This window comes from Nannospalax galili, unplaced genomic scaffold, assembly GCF_000622305.1.
Source record: "Nannospalax galili isolate Female #2095 unplaced genomic scaffold, S.galili_v1.0 scaffold184, whole genome shotgun sequence".
NCBI lineage: Eukaryota > Metazoa > Chordata > Mammalia > Rodentia > Spalacidae > Nannospalax > Nannospalax galili.
Genome location: NW_008351649.1, coordinates 2331521 through 2350839, shown reverse-complemented (window position 1 = coordinate 2350839; position 19319 = coordinate 2331521). Strand labels below are relative to the sequence as shown.

The 19319-nt window shown below is 46.5% G+C and overlaps 1 protein-coding gene across 4 annotated transcripts in view; it reads left to right on the top strand.

Moving 5' to 3' along the window:
• The window catches only part of Stpg1 (sperm tail PG-rich repeat containing 1), a 55700-nt gene that overhangs the window by 17952 nt on the left and 18429 nt on the right, over positions 1-19319 (top strand). For all 4 annotated transcript variants that reach the window (XM_029553779.1, XM_029553781.1, XM_029553780.1 and 1 more), the window contains exons 4-5: positions 8926-9027; positions 15573-15743. In XM_029553779.1, the coding sequence (XP_029409639.1) occupies positions 8926-9027; positions 15573-15743 (273 nt within the window). The remainder of the gene's footprint in view (positions 1-8925; positions 9028-15572; positions 15744-19319) is intronic.

The window sequence follows — 19319 nt, the reverse complement described above, 5'->3', positions numbered from 1 at the left end:
TGCAGGCAGCCCATGTTACAGCCACCCTCCTTTTCCCAAACCCCACCCTGCCTGGGAGATGAAGGCATGCTGGTTTCAGGAAGCCAGCTCCTCCACAGACTCAGTCTTATTTCCCTGGTGTTTTCTTGCTTGAGGTGCAGTTCTGACTTCTTCCTTTTCACTTGTCATGAGAGGTATGGACACTGATGCCAGACACAGCATGTGGGGACAGAGAGGGGAGAGCCAGACCGAAGTTGGACTTCTTATGATGAACAGGGCTCAGGGTCTTGGATGGGTGCACCAGCCCCCTGTGGCAGCAACTGAGATGCAGGGACATGTGGGAGCCAGGGAAGGATGCAGACGCTTGAAGCCACCGCCTCCCAGCTTCTCCTTGGGTGGTTGGTACAATCCGGGGCACGGTGGGAAGGACCCCTTCATCCCCTTGCCTCCTTCAGGTTTATAGATGATGACAGAACTGAGAAGTCCAGGGAAGGGACAAGCTCGCTTCTGGGTCAACGTCAAACTGAGTAAAAGCTTTCTAGCCTTGGGTGAGGCCAATAGAGTGGAAGGATACATTGTCTTATGTGTGTGTATGTACATGTATGTACCCATGTGTATGCAGATGCTCATGTACGTGGGTGCATGTGGAGGCCAGAGGTCGACACTGGGCGTCTTTCTCCTTTGCTCTCCATCTTATCTTGAGGGACAGCGTTTCTCACTGAACTTGGAGCTCACCGATTGGCTAGAATGGCTGACTAGAGAGCCCCAGGGATCCTCTTGTCTCTGTCTCCTCAGTGCTGGGAATACAAGTGTGTACTGTTGTGCATTTTTTAAAAAAATGAGTTCTAGGGGATGGAACTCAGATCCTCATGCTTGTATGGCAAGCACTTTACTAACTGACCATGCCATCTCCCCAGCCCTTGCCCTGCATTTAGAAAAGGAAACTCTCTCTCAGGAGAGTCCTACAGGGCTGGCCCAAGGATTAAACACTGGCAGGGCTGTCTCCACCCCAGGCATGGCTCTCTCTTCACTCCCAGGCCTTTAGCAGGCTCTTCATCCATCTTGTATGCTTGGGAAACAGCAACCATCACCCCTAAAGCAGCCCAGAGCCAGGCGGGACGTCTTTGAAATGGCAAAAGCAGATCTAGTGTGGCTGTTAGCCTATGGTTCCACAGAGACTGTGCTTTCCAAAAAGTGGGTTGACAAACCAGTCATTTGATGAATATGAAAGTACCGATCAGACAGTTTCGGAGATAGGTGGAAACCCTAGTGTGTCAGAAGTCATTTGGCTGGAGGTTCTGGAGTAGGAAATTGTCCCCGAGCCTGAGAAGACACCTAGGCTGGGGAGTTGAATGCTGACTCCCTCATCCCCTCTCCTGGCCTCTCCTAAGCTCAGGTAAAAATGGGTCGTTTCCCACTTCTGGCATGCTGGTTCAATGAGCTCTTCAAGTACATCTCGGCCAAGTGTCACTCAAGTGTGTGTTGGGTGGGAGGAGGGGAGCACACTCATTAACCACCACTTGCTCAGTATGAGTGAGCCCTGGCTCCATGGAGGCTGTGGTGGGCAATGAACAAGATGACCTCAATGGCCCCTTTATATGCATTTGCTCATTCAGTACTGGAGGTGAGCTTGGAGACAGCATACAGCACGTGGCACAGGTCTCTGCAGTCAGCAAAGCTCCCCTAAGAAACAGAGTTCTCCTCCCTTCTGCCTCTGCATGACCCCCAGTTTTATATTATTTGGCTTTTTCTTTCTGAGGTGTCTTGGCTAAGAAACTAAAGGGTGGTTGAGTTCACCTCAGTTCAAGCTTGGTTTCTTATTGTCTGGGGTGTGCTCTGCGGAGCCTCAGGTCACACAAGCTATTACCGTGTGAAAGGTCTGGATTTATACTGCCTACCCTAAGAGCTGCCCACCCTAAGAGGACCACATGAGAGTGCCTTGGATCCTCTGCACCTGCATACACATTCCTCCCAAGAAGCCTTCTGGGTGATGATGTGCAGATGGTGAACAGGTAACCTAACCCAGCTTATCCCCTTCTCAGGACAAGCTCCCATTTTAGCTTCTGCCAATTTCTCTGGTGTAAATACTCCTATGCTGGTTGATTTCAAGCAGGAGTTTAACATTTCCTTCACAAGCTGTCACAGGCCAGCTCCAGCATGCTATACAGCCCGAGGGTCTCTCTCCGGACTTTCATCCAGAGCAAACTGCACTTCTGCAGTACCAGCTTTCTTTCCATTTGGAAAGAAATGGGACTGTAGCTGGTTTGCAGTATGGCCCAGTTGAACTATGGACACCTAGTGGAGTTGTCAGATTTACCAAAGGAAAATACAAATGCTTGGTTACATTAGAATTGGAGATAGGTAATCATGTTAGCATAAGCATGTCCCAAATACTTCAGGGGTTACTTAAACAAAAACAGCTGTTTGTTGTTTGTTATCCAAATTTAACTGGGCAGACTGGACTGAGTAACCATTTGGTTCCTGTGTTTTACCTGGCAACCTTGCTCACCAGACACACAGGGGGACTTGGAAAATTCTTGTGAATTGGTGGTGGCAGGTGAGCATTTGCTGGTGGACTGGAAGCTAGAGATGTATGCCTTCTCTGTATAGCATTTGCACCTACAAGAGTCACATGTTACACATACATGTCCTGCTGTAGCTTTCCCTGGTGACAGTGGAAGCTCACTGGCATCCAGGACTTGGATTTACAGCCCAAAGAGGTGACTTACTCAGGATCATGCAGCTGGTAGCCACTTAGAGGAGACTTCCTCATTCTAACCTCGGGGTGCTTTCTTATATATTGTGCAATCTCATCTGAGAGGTGGTTTGGTTTTGTGGTTAGGAGGAGATTCCTAGTCAGATGACCTAGGTTTAAAATTTAGCTCTGACTATGTGACCTTTGGTCTTCTCTCTTTTGACCCCATCTTTTTACCTTTCAAATGGAAACTCAATGACCAATGTGTGTAAAGTTTCAGTGCCATGCTGGGCACAGTGCAGACACTGCCCGGGGAAGCCAGCTGCGTTCTTCATGTCTGTACCCACAGTGCCGTGTGTCTTTGACCCTCCGCCTGGGAGCTGTGTCCTTGCTTTTGCGCTACCTCTCTTGCTGCCTGTCTCACTGTCCCTTACGGTCAATTCCCTTTCTGTCTCTCATAAGCCATCGCCACCTGTTAAGTGGGAGTCCATTACCCTGGCCCCCCCACCACCAAGCAAGGGTCAGAGGATTCACAGCATTTAAAATTCAGCCGATGACTACTGGGAAAGGGAGAGTTGGTTTTCTTTAAGGGAGTGACACTAAATAGGTTGACCAGGCTCCAGTGGATGGGCTCATACCAAAGGACAAAATCTTGGCTCAATAGTTCTTAACATACATGACAGAATGCATGAAAACCAGTGTGGGGGGATTTGGGAGGGTGCAGATGGGGAAGGGGCCTAAATATAATTAAGATGTATTGTATGAAATTCTCAAAAAAAATCAATTGAAAAAACTTCAGCCCCAGGCTGATAAGGTGGCTTGCTGCCGGAGTGACGGCCCAAGTTTGATCCCTGGGACTCACGGTGGAAGGAAAGAGCTGACTCCTGAAAGCTGTACTCTGATCTCCACACTCATGACATGGTACAGGTGTGCCCACGTGCATACACTCACACACACATCACACACACACACCACACACACATCACATACACCACACACATCACACACACACACACCACACACACACATCACACACACCACACACACACACATCACACACACACCACACACACATCACACACACATCACACACATCACACACACACACATCACACACCATACCATACACCACATACCACATCATACTATACCACCAAACACACATCACACACACACACACCACACACACATCACACACACACATCACACATCACACACCACACACACACATCACACACACACACCACACACACATCACAGACACACACCACACACACATCACACACATCACACACACATATCACACACATCACACACACACACACCACACACACATCACACACACACACATCACACACACACCACACACACACACACCCCACACACACCACACACACATCACACACCCCACACACACATCACACACACACACCACACATACATCACACACATCACACACACACAACACACACCACACGCACACATCACACACACACACACCACACACACATCACACACACACACCACACATACATCACACACATCACACACACACATCACACACACACACATCACACACCACGCACACATCACACACACACACACCACACACACATCACACACACCACACACACACCACACACACCCCACACACACCACACACACACCACACACACATCACACACACACCACACACAGATCACACACACATCACACACATTACACACATCACACACACACATCACACACACACACCACACACATCACACACACACACCACACACACATCACACACACATCACACACACACATCACACACACATCACACACACATCACACACACACATCACACACACATCACACACACATCACACACACACATCACACACACATCACACACACATCACACACACACATCACACACACATCACACACACATCACACACACACATCACACACACATCACACACACATCACACACACACATCACACACACATCACACACACATCACACACACACATCACACACACATCACACACACATCACACACACACATCACACACACATCACACACACATCACACACACACATCACACACACATCACACACACATCACACACACACATCACACACACATCACACACACATCACACACACACATCACACACACATCACACACACATCACACACACACATCACACACACATCACACACACATCACACACACACATCACACACACATCACACACACATCACACACACACATCACACACACATCACACACACATCACACACACACATCACACACACATCACACACACATCACACACACACATCACACACACATCACACACACATCACACACACACATCACACACACATCACACACACATCACACACACACATCACACACACATCACACACACATCACACACACACATCACACACACATCACACACACATCACACACACACATCACACACACATCACACACACATCACACACACACATCACACACACATCACACACACATCACACACACACATCACACACACATCACACACACATCACACACACACATCACACACACATCACACACACATCACACACACACATCACACACACATCACACACACATCACACACACACATCACACACACATCACACACACATCACACACACACATCACACACACATCACACACACATCACACACACACATCACACACACATCACACACACATCACACACACACATCACACACACATCACACACACATCACACACACACATCACACACACATCACACACACATCACACACACACATCACACACACATCACACACACATCACACACACACATCACACACACATCACACACACATCACACACACACATCACACACACATCACACACACATCACACACACACATCACACACACATCACACACACATCACACACACACATCACACACACATCACACACACATCACACACACACATCACACACACATCACACACACATCACACACACACATCACACACACATCACACACACATCACACACACACATCACACACACATCACACACACATCACACACACACATCACACACACATCACACACACATCACACACACACATCACACACACATCACACACACATCACACACACACATCACACACACATCACACACACATCACACACACACATCACACACACATCACACACACATCACACACACACATCACACACACATCACACACACATCACACACACACATCACACACACATCACACACACATCACACACACACATCACACACACATCACACACACATCACACACACACACCACACACACCACACACACATCACACACACATCACACACACCACACACACATCACACACATCACATACACATATCACACACACATCACACACACCACACACATCACACACACACACCACACACATCACCCACACACACCACACACACATCACACACACACACACCACACACATCACACACATCACACACACACACATCACACACACACACCACACACACACCACACACACATCACACACATCACATACACATATCACACACACATCACACACACCACACACACACACCACACACACCCCCCACACACATCACACACACACCACACACACACCACACACACATCACACACATCACATACACCCACATCACACACACACCACACACACATCACAGACACACACCACACACACATCACACACATCACACACACATATCACACACATCACACACACACACACCACACACACATCACACACACACACATGACACACACACACCACACACACACATCACACACACACATCACACACCACACACACACGTCACACACACACCACACACACATCACACACACACACCACACACACATCACACACATCACATACACCCACATCACACACACACCACACACACATCACAGACACGCACCACACACACATCACACACATCACACACACATATCACACACATCACACACACACACCACACACACATCACACACATCACACACACACACATCACACACACACATCACACACCACACACACATCACACACATCACACACACCACACACACACCACACACACACCACACACACACCACACACACATCACACACACACCACACACACATCACACACACATCACACACACACATCACACACACAGCACACACATCACACACACACACCACACACACCACACACACATCACACACATCACACACACACACATCACACACACACATCACACACCACACACACATCATACACATCACACACACCACACACACACCACACACACACCACACACACACCACACACACATCACACACACACATCACACACACACCACACACACACACCACACACACACATCACACATCACACATAGGCTACACACACACACACACACACACACACACACACACACACACCACACTCACACACACATCACACACACACACACCACACACACATCACACACATCACACACACATCACACACTCACACACACACACCCCCACATCACACACTCACACACACACACCCCACACACATCACACACACATCACACACATACATCACACATCACACACACATCACACACACACATCACACACATCACACACATACCACACACACACCACACACACACACACCCTCATGGTTTACATAGTGAGTTCCCGGTTAGCTGAGGTTACAGTAGATAGACAGACAGACAGACAGACAGACAGATAGATAGATAGATAGATAGATAGATAGATAGATAGATAGATAGATAGATAGATAGATAGATAGATAGATAGATAGATAGATAGATAGATAGATAGATAGATAGATAGATAGATAGATAGATAGATAGATAGATAGATAGATAGATAGATAGATAGATAGATAGATAGATAGATAGATAGATAGATAGATAGATAGATAGATAGATAGATAGATAGATAGATAGATAGATAGATAGATAGATAGATAGATAGATAGATAGATAGATAGATAGATAGATAGATAGATAGATAGATAGATAGATAGATAGATAGATAGATAGACAAATAAAAATTCAGCCCCAAGGATCCTAACAGCACTCATGCCTCTATTCCTTAAAATAAGCCATGATCACTCTGCCTCTGTCCCTGAGACTAGAAAGTTCTGGAAGACATTAGTGGTACTTCAAGTTTTCTTTCTGCCTCGGGTAAGGCAACAGGGCCAATGGAGACAGGATTGGAGAGAGCAAGCTCAGGAGTCAGGGTCCCTGGGCTCAGATCTGGGGTTTACCACCTATTAGTTGGGGCCCCACATGCCTGACTTCACTTTCTGTAAAGTGGCTCTGGTGACACCCAGCCCTGACTTGAGTCAGGTACTGCCTTACAGCAGTGAGGCTTCAGGTAAATTCACCTACATGTGCCTCCTTTTGAAATGAGTATGGTAATCCCTTCCTCACTGGGCGATGGTGAAAACGAGACCAGTTTTGAAAAGTTCCTGGACCAGACAGGATACAGGAAACCAACAACAAAGCATCTCCTCATTTCATGCCACTGAGCCAGCTTGAGTCAACCCTGGTGTTCCCTTGGTAACCAGCATGGGAAATGAGATGGAAGTAGAGGTAGCTCCAGCAGCAGAGCTCCCTCAGATCCTGCGTCTGCTCCCTGTTCCCTAGAGCATCTGTCTCTAGTTACCCTTGGGCCCCATGGTGCGCCTTGGCCTGGTTTGGAATGAAGGTTGTTTTTGTTTCATTTTGCTTTATAAACACAAACACTCCCCGATTTCTCTTCTCAGAGGCCTGAGGAGGAAGCTGAGTCAGGTGAGGTGTGGTTACTGTGAAATTGCACCCTCCCCTTGGTGAGGGCTTGGCTGACCTACTCCACGCAGGCTGACATGCACACCAGCTCATTTCCCTAATGACATGAAAAAAACAAGAGTCTAGAACGTAGGACGGCTGCTTAGCAGAAATAGCAAGGGTCTTGGGAGTCCCAGCTGGGGTTAGAATTTCTGCCCCTTCTTCTTGGTAACTGACAAGGAGGTTGGGCAAGTCAAGGAAATGCTGCAGCCAGGCTGTCACCCTGATAATGGTGTGGCCTGCCCTGTAGGATTAGAGGGAGGCTTAGTGCTAATGGATGGAAAGCTGGTGGAAAAACACGATGTCCAATGATGCTGCATTCTCATCCCTTTCAGGATGACAACCCGGGTCCTGGGTTCTACAACGTTATCCATCAGTCTCCGGTATTCAACAGCGCCTCACTTTCCAAGAGAGGAACGTGTACTTTTCCCTCCACGGTGAGAGCCCTTGGGTGTTAACGGGTCAGCTGTTTCCTCCAGCATTACATCATGACATGTTGGACAGCTGAGCCTTCCTCTTCAGAAGTCCTGGGTTCTAATTAAGGAAGTAAACACCTCCTGTGATTTCATTAGCTCTGTATCTTTAGGCCATTTTTCCCAATGGACACCTGAGGATAAAGTGGTTTAAAAAAAGCTAGAACTTTATCGATTATCCAACTCACAGTTGTGGTCATTGAGTAGAAGCAACAAGTGTTTGCCTGACGTTTTTAGGCATGCTGGGAAAATTCTGAAGCATCTAGCCCTGAAATGAATTTTTTTCCTAAATATTTTATTTATTATTATTATTTATTTTTTTTTATTTTTTGGTCTTTTTGAGACAGGGTCAACTCACTATGTAGACCAGGCTGGCCTTGAATTCACAGAGATCTGTCTGCCTCTGCCTCCCCAGTGCTGGGATTAAAGGTATGTGCCACCCACACCCAGCATTATTTATTATTTTTATTTTATATGTATGAGTGTTATGCCTGCATGTAGGTAATGTTAAGGTTCAGATAGCCCTGCCCCCTCACCAACAGGGTCTCATCTACTTCTCAAGCTCCTGAGAAAAGGGAACTGAGCTGATAAACACCTTGGTCTTTGAAGTCAAGAGAAGCAGACTTTTCTCCACTGTTTGGCCAACAGGGCAGGCAGGCTTCCCCTTTGATCTCTAAGGAGAACAGGTTTTAACAGTTGGGCTCCCTGCCCCCCCCACCTTAAAAAAAAATACATCTTCCTGCCTTCTGCAGGAAGCAGAAGCCTCCCCCTTAAAAAGACCCCAGCTCACAACCTGGGCAGACATTTTCCATGCCCTGAAGGGAATCTGTCCCATGTCTTCTTTTGCTAATAAACTCTATTCCGATGGAGTCTTACCTGTGTCCTGGTGCATTCTCCTGATCAACTGGATTCATCCATGGGCTACTTTTTACCTATCAGCCTGAAGAGGACAGAAGAGGCTGTTGGATCCCCTGGAACTGGAGTTATGGATAATTGTTATCTGCCATGTGGATGCTGGGATTCAAACCTGGGTCTTCTGTAAGAACAGTCATTGCTCTTAACTGCTGAGCCGTCTCTCCAGCCCCCCTGAAATGATTTTTAACACTTGCTTAATGTCATTGGGTTGTTCAAATCACTGAGAAATTGGATGGAACAAAAAAGAGAGCAGGGGGCTGGTGAGATGACTCAGAGGGTAGAGTGTTTGCTGCCAAGCCTGATGACCTCAGTTCGAATCCTGACACTCACATGGAAGAAGGAGAGAACCAGCTCCTGCAAAGTTATTCTCTTACCTCCATACTGTGTCGAGAGCATGAACACCCCCCCCACTAAATAAATAAATGTAATGAGAGAGAGAGAAGAGAGAGAGAGAGAGAGAGAGAGAGAGAGAGAGAGAGAGAGAGGATTAAGAGAAGGTACTGGACCTGAAGTACAGTGATTTTTGTATGTTACGGTGTGATACTTAACTTTTGTTGAGGGTTCATAGTCAAATAGCCCCATGAAGTGCAAGTGACCCTGAGCAGACTTGGGAAAAGGCAGCCCTTTTGTAGTTTTTGTTTTGGGATGTGTATGTGTGTCCTGAGGATGGTAGAACCCAAACCCTTGAACCTGGTAGGTAGGCACTTTGCCATGGAGTTACATCCTCAGCCTAAATTGGCAGGCAGGTCAGAGCAAGGTTGCCTGAGGTGGAACAGAGAGAAAGAAAGCTGAGCCAGACTCTGACTTCAACAGAACACGTGTGCCTTCTTGTCCCTTTAAAGGTTATGAGTCTCTTATACAGACACATTATTATGCCTGACGCTGGGACTAATTTTCTTTTAAAAAATTTTTAAAATTTAAAATTTTATGTGTGTGAGTGTATTGCCTGCATGTGTGTAAGTACACACATGTTGTGCAATGCCCAACGAGGTCAGAAGAGGGTGTTGGATTCCCTGAAACTGGAGTTACTGGTGGTTGTTAGCTGCCATGTAGGTGCTGGAAATTGAACCCAGGTCCTCTGCAAGAGCAGGCAGTGTTCTTAACTGCTGAGCCATCTCTCCAGCCCCTAATTTTCTATTACCACACAAAAGGACCATTTATGGCCCATTGAATGTAGTCACTTTGGTTTTGTTGGAAGTTGGTTTGGCAGAGTTGAATACACAGGAGAAAATGACTTTGGAATAAAGTTTCAAGGTCACGATACCCCCAGTAGGTTCACAGAATAGCTAGACTTAGAGCTGATGTCCTGTCCCCTCCCAGGAGAAAGACTCCAAAGCAACTGGCAAAAAGTGGTATCTCACAGTGCCCAGCATTGGAGATGGATTGAAGACCTAACCCTGACTCAGCTGTGGAGTCTCATGTGACCTCATGCACGTCACCTTTCTGTGCATCATAAAAGCAGAGACTTCCTGCAGGCTCTGGGCAAACTGCAGTGAGAGACTCTCAGAAACTGCAAAGAAGGCCATGCGTCTGCACTGACCCTGTCTGAGTCACCCTCAAGACTTCCTGAAGCACCCAGGTTTTCTCTCTGAGAACTTTTTTTGCCAAACAGTGGCACTGCCATCCCTTCTTGGTATCAAGAAGGGACTGGATTAGAGAGAGGCATGGTCAAGTTCCTGCCAGGCTTCACCTGAAGTAACTTCCAGATGGTGAGGCTGTCCATTCAGGGCAGAAGGCCCATGGAAGGTCTGAGAGCTGTAGAACACAATTAAGCCCTTTTTTTTTTTGGTCTTTTTGAGACAGAGTCTCCCTGTACCTCAGTTGGCCTGGAATCATTATGTAGACCAGGCTGGCCTCAATCTTACAGAGATCCACCTGCCTCTGCTTCTTGAGTAATTAAAGGCATGCACCACCATGCCCAGCCCAATCAAGCTCTATTTAAATAATAAATAAATAAATAAATAAATAAATAATGAAAACAGAAGAAGGCAGATGTTGGCTTGACCTTTTTGATGGTCCTGAGACTTCAGTTTCTTTGTTTTGTTTTGTTTTGTTTTGTTTTGTTTCTCAAACCAAACCAAACCAAACCAAACCAAACCAAACCAAACCAAACCAAAGCAGATGCCACTGTGAAGAGTCAGATGAACTGACTCCATTTTGGCTGGCTGTTTCAGGCAAGCCCGGGCAAGCCCAGGCATGTTGTAAATCTTTGGTTACTACCCCCCACCCCGGAAAGCTATAGGTTAAGCAAGCCCGGGCATATATAAAAGCCTTATAAGGTAAAAACAGAAACTTCTGGCCTCACAGATTACAGTCAGCGCATCCCAATGCCCTAAAGACAGCCCCTACCAGTAAGAATCCTCCCCGTACTCAGGGCATAGGACCATCCGATCATTTTAAAGGATGCTTGGCGCCCGGGCTTCTGTGAAACTTCCATATAAAAGCGTAGTTTGGGGCTCTCAGTACGGATCCGCTGTGTTGGTGAAATCTGAGGCCGGAGCTTAAGCCTGAATAAAGGCTCTTTGCTTTTGCATGCTCTCCGGACTCCTTGGTCACTGGGGGTCGCAGGATCAGGGTGTAACAATTTTACCTGGCTTCACATTCCTTTTCTTTCTTTTTCAAAAAGATCAATGTTTAATTATGCGTATGTGGAGGGCGTGTGTGCACCCCATGTGTGCACACACCTTAAGAAGCCAGAAGCTGGCATCAGATCCCCTGGAGCTGAAGTTACAGGCTGTAAACAGTCTGATGTGGGTGCTGGGAGCTAAACTTTGGTCCTCTGAAAGAGCAGCAAGTGTTCTTAACCACTTAGCCATCTCTCCAGTCCCAGCTTTTATTTCTAAATACTTAGGTTCTTGTGTCCTTGGTCAGAGGTCTGAAGTGGTTGGTGAGACCCCCACATGGTCCTTAGTTCCTTTGTGACCTAGATGAGGGGCAGGATGCTACTTCTTCAGCCCTTCAGTGACTTTTGTATTAGCACCTTCCCCACTTCTAGATCCTAAGACTCAGGGAATTAAAGCCTTTCTCCTCAGAGAAAGATCATGACAGCCCAGAGGAGGGTGATTAATAATTGTGAAGCCACTCAAAAGTCTCTACAGGACTGTAAATTTTACATACTTCCTGATGGCTGCTGGAACAACTACACCCCGCATTTTGAGACCTGTCACCTCTCAGAGTTGACATGCTATGAAACACCATATTAAGGCATTTAAGTTTTGGCTCTGGAGGCTTCTGCTGTCTGACTAAGAAGGCAGATGAAGCAGGAGGGTGGGGCCTCTAGAGGCCTTTCCGGGTTGCACCACGGTAGGAGTGGTTCTGGAAGTGGTATGTGCTGGGGAGAGGTTCATAAATGCCAGCCTGGGGCCTGAGTGGAGACCACAGGCCTGGAAGGTAAACCCAAGAATGTAGAGCATTGAAGAGTGAGTTCTTTGGACACTGTTCCTATTCCAACGCCTCAGGAAACTTTGCCTCCACAGGGAAGTTTTCAGAACACCCCCACCCCTGCCTCCAAATATAAAAGTGATGGGTCTTCGAAGGCTAAAGCATGCCATGATGGAAGTAGTTTGCTGTTACTCCAGGCTGTGCCTCTGGACCCATTTCTCTTTAGAATGTTATATCTGACGCTCATCACAGGGTGGAGGCAGACCGCCTTGATGAATGAAGACGCTGGTCCCACCACTTTACTAGCAGAAGTGCAGCTTTTTTTTTTCTGCTGTAAAATGGCGATTCTCATAATGTCCCTGCTTGGGGTTGCCATGAAAACCAAAGGCAACAACAAATACTTGATAAACAATTGGCCCCAAAGCGAAGGCACCACATCTACAAGGCTGGGTGTGTGTGTGAAGTGTTTTTGCTTCTGTGGACACTGAAAATGCTTACAGGTAGAGCTGGGACTTGAACCCAGGTTAGAATCTGGATGAGGCTAGCCCCCGTTCACATACCTCTGGGGGTCCGTAAACCAGAGCTGAAAATCATCCCTATAAGCCCTAGGGAGGGGTAGGAGGAGCAACGTCTCTCTCAGTTTTCCCCTTCCTGTGCTTGTACTGTTATTGACCTCTAAGGAGTGGAGAAGACCCAGGGCAATGTTCCCAAGCTTTTAACCATAAAATTATGGGAAATTTTTTGTTTTATCGGAGTCCAATACCAGTCATTCTGTCCTAGGGTAAGGAGATGTTATCACTGAGTTTCTATGGCTTTTGTTCCTATTTATTTGGCAAACATTGTGTTTGTCTTTTTTTTTAATTTTTATTTTGTGTGTATGAGTGTATTGCCTGCATGCATGTAAGTGCACCCGTGTCGTGCAATGCCCATGGAGGTCAGAAGAAGATGTCAGATCCCCTGGAACTGGAGCTACAGATAGTTAACGACCATGTGGGTGCCAGGAATTGAACCCGGGTCCTCTGCAAGAGCAGTCAGTGCTCTTAACCGCTGAGCCATCTCTCTAGCCCGATTGTGTTTGTCTTTAACTGAAAATAGTTTATTGTGCTTTCCTGAAAGGGATGGTTGTTTCTACTGAAACAGCATTAACTATTGTGGGTTTTGTGAAAGCAGTAAATTTTTTTTGTTGTTTTGGATGATTTTTAATACAATTTTTTGGCTTTATTTATTTTTATTTTATGAGTGCTTTGCATTTATATAGGTAAGTGTACCATGTGCATACAATACCTATGGAGGCCAGATGAGGGTGTTGGATCCTCTGGAACTGGAGTTAAGGATGGTTGTTAGCTGCCATGTGGGTACTAGGAACCAAACTCTGATCCTCTGATAGAGCAGCTAGTGCTCTTAATTGATGAGCCATCTCTCCAGCCCTGGTGACTTTTTTTTGAGACAGCATCTTATTACATGGCCAAGGCTGACCTCAAACTCAGTGTTGTCTTACCTCTGCCTTCCAAGTGCTGGATTACAGGTGCATGCTACCATACCTGGTGTGAAAACAGTGATTTGGTGGGGGTGGGAGGCATGGGTGAACAGCCAGCTCCGAGCAGCACTGCCTTTTAAGATACCCAAAGCAGCTCCTTATAGAGGCCATTGGAATGACCTCTAACCCTTCCCATTACCTGAGTTACCCTGCCACTGATGAGGCAGCTGTAAGTGGCCTAGAACAGGACTAGGTGGAAGTGTATTGATGGCAAAATTATCCTTGCCAAGTCTCAAACAGAAGACGACTAATTTGGGTCAGTTTACAGAAGTTGAAACAGGTCTGAACTTGCATTTTCCAGGAGCAAATTCTCAAAGCCCAAGGTCTGCATACCACTGTTACTTGCTACAGTCTCGCCTTTTAGAAGACACTTGTAAGCTGGGCGTGGTGGCTTACGCCAATCATCCCGGCACTGGGGAGGCTGAAGCAGGAGGAATATTGGCAGTTTGAAGCCAGCCTGAACTACACACTGAGTTCCAAGGCAGCCTGGGCTACAGAGTGAGACTTTGTCTCAACAAACCAACCAACCAACCAACCAACCAACCAACCAACCAACCAACCAACCAACGAACCACAGATGGACCTGGTACAGGGTCCCTTCCTTTTGACCTCTGTCCTAAATTTATAGCCACCTGACTGCATGATAATGCTGATTCCTTTGACTTCCTCCTCACAGTGTGCCCGGCTGGGCAACATCATTTCTAAATATCCTGCGGCGAATGCGTACACCATCCCGTCAGAATTGGTGTCAAAGAAGGACTTCAGCAATTCCTGTTCCAGCATGTTCCAGCTACCAAGCTTCATCAAAGTAGACAAATCGGAAACTCCTGCACCCAACAATTATAATGTAAGGACATGGACTGCCCTCACCCACTGCCAATGTTGAAAGGGTGGGTTACCAACATGCAGGGAAGGGGAGGTGGCCCCAGGAGCATCTTACTAACACAGAGGGTCAGTCAGTGAGCATTTGTGAAGTCCACGGGTGCCTGAGCCTGGGCAAAAATCTTCTAGGGAATCCAAAGGAGGTTAGCATGGGAAGGCTACACTCCAGCAGAGGTTTCTTCCAGTCGCCCCTCTCACAGAGCCTTTCAGGACAGGCTTTTCTCCTCTGATACAATAGATATATTATTTAGCACTTCATCTGCTGATGCCATTCATTTACTTTTTAGATTAAATTTTTTAAAATTATTTTTATTTTATGTGTGTGAGCGTCATGCTTGCATGTGTGTAAGTGCACCCATATCATTCAGTGCCAGAGGTCAGAAAAGAGCAACGGATCCCCTGGAACTGGGGTTACAGACAGTTGTTAACCACCATGTGGATGCTGGAATTCAAACCTGAGTCTTCTGCAAGAACAGCCAGTGCTCTTAACCTGTAGCCCCAGTTGTCCTGGAACTCACTATGTAGACCAGGCTGGCCTTGAACTCACAGAGATCCGCCTGCCTCTGCCTCCCAAGATCTGGGATTAAAGGTGTATGCCACCACACCTGGCCTTAAGATTTTTTAATAGGGAAAAGTCAACTTCTTTCTACTATCTGAAAGAAAATAATAGTTCTCTGAGCAGAATAGCATGGGTGGCAAAGGGTGTATTCGGGAAGCTCAGCTTCAAAGCTCCACTCTGCCACACTGACTGACTGGCCTTGGCTATGCTGTCAGGCTTTTCAGGACTAAGTTTATTGATCTCTAGCATGTGGGTTGATGGTGGTGTTAAGTGAGGGAACACAGGCTGAAGGGTGGTATAGCCCCTGGAACATGAGCCTGGGGAAGGTGGCTGGCTGTCTTTGGGCAAGTTATGAGGTCTCCGGACCACAGCTATAAAATGGAACTGATGACATCTGCCTTATGAAGTTAAGACAAAAGTCATGGAGACCGCGAATGTTTGAGTTCTTGAACTCTGACACGGATGGCACGAATGTTGGAGTGCCACATTTGAAACGACTTTGATCTTAGATACTTCATTTTCAAGTTTCTCTTTTGTTATATGAGTTATGTCATGTTTATTTGTCTGGCTACAAAGATCTTTCCCACTCTCTGTGACTGGGCTAATCAACTAGATAGTCGCTCAGAGAAATACATCCAAAAATGTTATCTTTTTGATATCAGTCAAATATCAATATAAGATTATTAGTGAGCTATCAGAAAAACCCTTCTCCCATTAGAAGTCTTTGCATTCCAATGTATATTGATACTTATAGCCACATGCTAGAACATGATGATGATGATGGGGGTGGTGATGGTGGTGGTGGTGCTGGTGATGATGATGGTGGTGATGATGGTGGTGGTGCTGATGGTAGCAGTGGTATGCTTTTCATGCACTGAGTGCTATTCTAAGAATCATGTAGTCCTTGTAGTTAACTCCTAACAGATCATCAAAGCACCATATTTAATGGAGTATCTAATTCTAGTTCACAGAAGAGGAAGCTGAGATGTGTGTGTGTGTGTGTGTGTGTGTGTGTGTGTGTGTGTGTTGTCCTAAGTTTTCCAGCTCAAAGCTATCATTTGTACACCAGTGTCATGAGTGTACAGCTGGGGAACGATGGGAGCCACAGTGATCCAGCCCCAAGGATGGCTTGAATCCTGTTGCAACTCTGTGCCAGATTTCAGTGAGGAACTCCTGAGCTAGTAACAGACAAGCACAAGGATCACAGGGGCTGAGGAGATGGGTCAGTCAATAAAATGCTTGCTGTGCAAACCTGAGGACCAGAGTTTGGATCTATAGCACCTACATGAAAAACTGGGCATGGTGATGTGTGCCTGCAGTCCCAGCTCTGGGGAGGCAGAAGCAGGAGGGTTACTGGAGTTTGCTGGCCAGCTAGCCTTGCTGAATCACTGAGCTCTAGGTAAGTGAGGGATCCTGTTCCAAAAAAATAAGATAGAGAGTGATAGAGGAGGATACCAGATGTTGACTGTTGTCCTACACACACACACACACACACACACGCACACACGTGTGTATGTGCATACCTGTACACACACGTATACAAGGAACACAGACCACATGCACATATACATGTTCGTGTATGCACCTGTTTATACACATACACATACAGGAGCACATATACCACACACACATACACATGTTCATGTATGCACCTGTATACACACACATACACATATAGGAACATATACACCACATGCACTTACACATGTGTATGTACGCACTTGTGTACATGCAAATAGAGAGTGATAGAGGAAGACATCAGATGTTCACTGTTGTCCTCGACACACGCATGTGTGCATGTATTCACCTGTGCACACACGTACACAAGGAACACAGACCACATGCACATATACGTTTGTGTACACACTTGTGTACACACATACACCACATGCACACATACACACACACACACACACACACACACACACAAACACATATTCCAAATCATGGTCAGGTTTAAAGGAGACAAACATTTGGGACTCGAGAAAGTATATATGGGATACCAGGGGTTGGTAGTACCAAATCCTTTAGACAGTAGTCAGAGAACCCTTAGAGGATGAGAACCAAGGATCCAAGGAAAGGCTAGAGTTGAAGGAATAGCATATACAAAGGTCCTGGGTGCTTAGCTCACAAGGAACTATAAAATGGTCAAAGAGTATTTATTATGAACTAGGAGGAAAGAGGGGAAGGGGAACCAGACAGATGTAGACAATGGTTAGCTCAGCATGTCTCTGAGGACCCTACGAGGGTGTTTGTGTTCTCTGCACTGGGAATCTCATGAAGGGGTGAGAAGGGTGAGAAATGGCCTGAGGTAGTTTCTAGAACAGCTCCTCCAGACTTCAGTGTGATTTAAGAGTGGGGTTTGAGGGCTGGATAGATGGGTCAGTGATTAAGAACACTGGCTGCTCTTGTAGAGGACCCAGGTTCGGTTCCCAGGATCTACATGGTGGCTAACAGCTATCTGTAACTCCAGTTCGAGGGGATTCTATGCCCTCCTCTGTCCTCCTCGGGCATTGTACGACACGAGTGTGCTTACATATATGCAGGCAATATACTCATACACATAAAATAAAATAAAAAAAATAAGTGGGTTTTGAAAAACCAGCAAGGAAACCATTAGGCTCACAGGAGAGAGGACAGGTGTGGTCCAAGAAATCATCTGTGCAGGTGCACAGCGTTCGGAGAGAGGGGCCCAGGTGGTCTGGGAGACAGGCACAGGCATGACCTCTGTGTTTCTGAGTACCCCTCAGTTTTGACCCTGGCTGCAGCGGAGGGTGGTATAGCTCGAGCTTGGCCTGGCTGTCCCCCAGGCCTTTGCATGTATCTTAAAGTGGCCAGTTCCATCCTTGCACTGTCCCATGAGGTCCTGGACACAGTAACATGTATAAATGTCCATCGTCAAATGAATGACCTCCAGGTCCATATAGCTGTGAATCTGCAAATGACCATGGCCTACACCAAAATTTTATCCTTCTACCAATA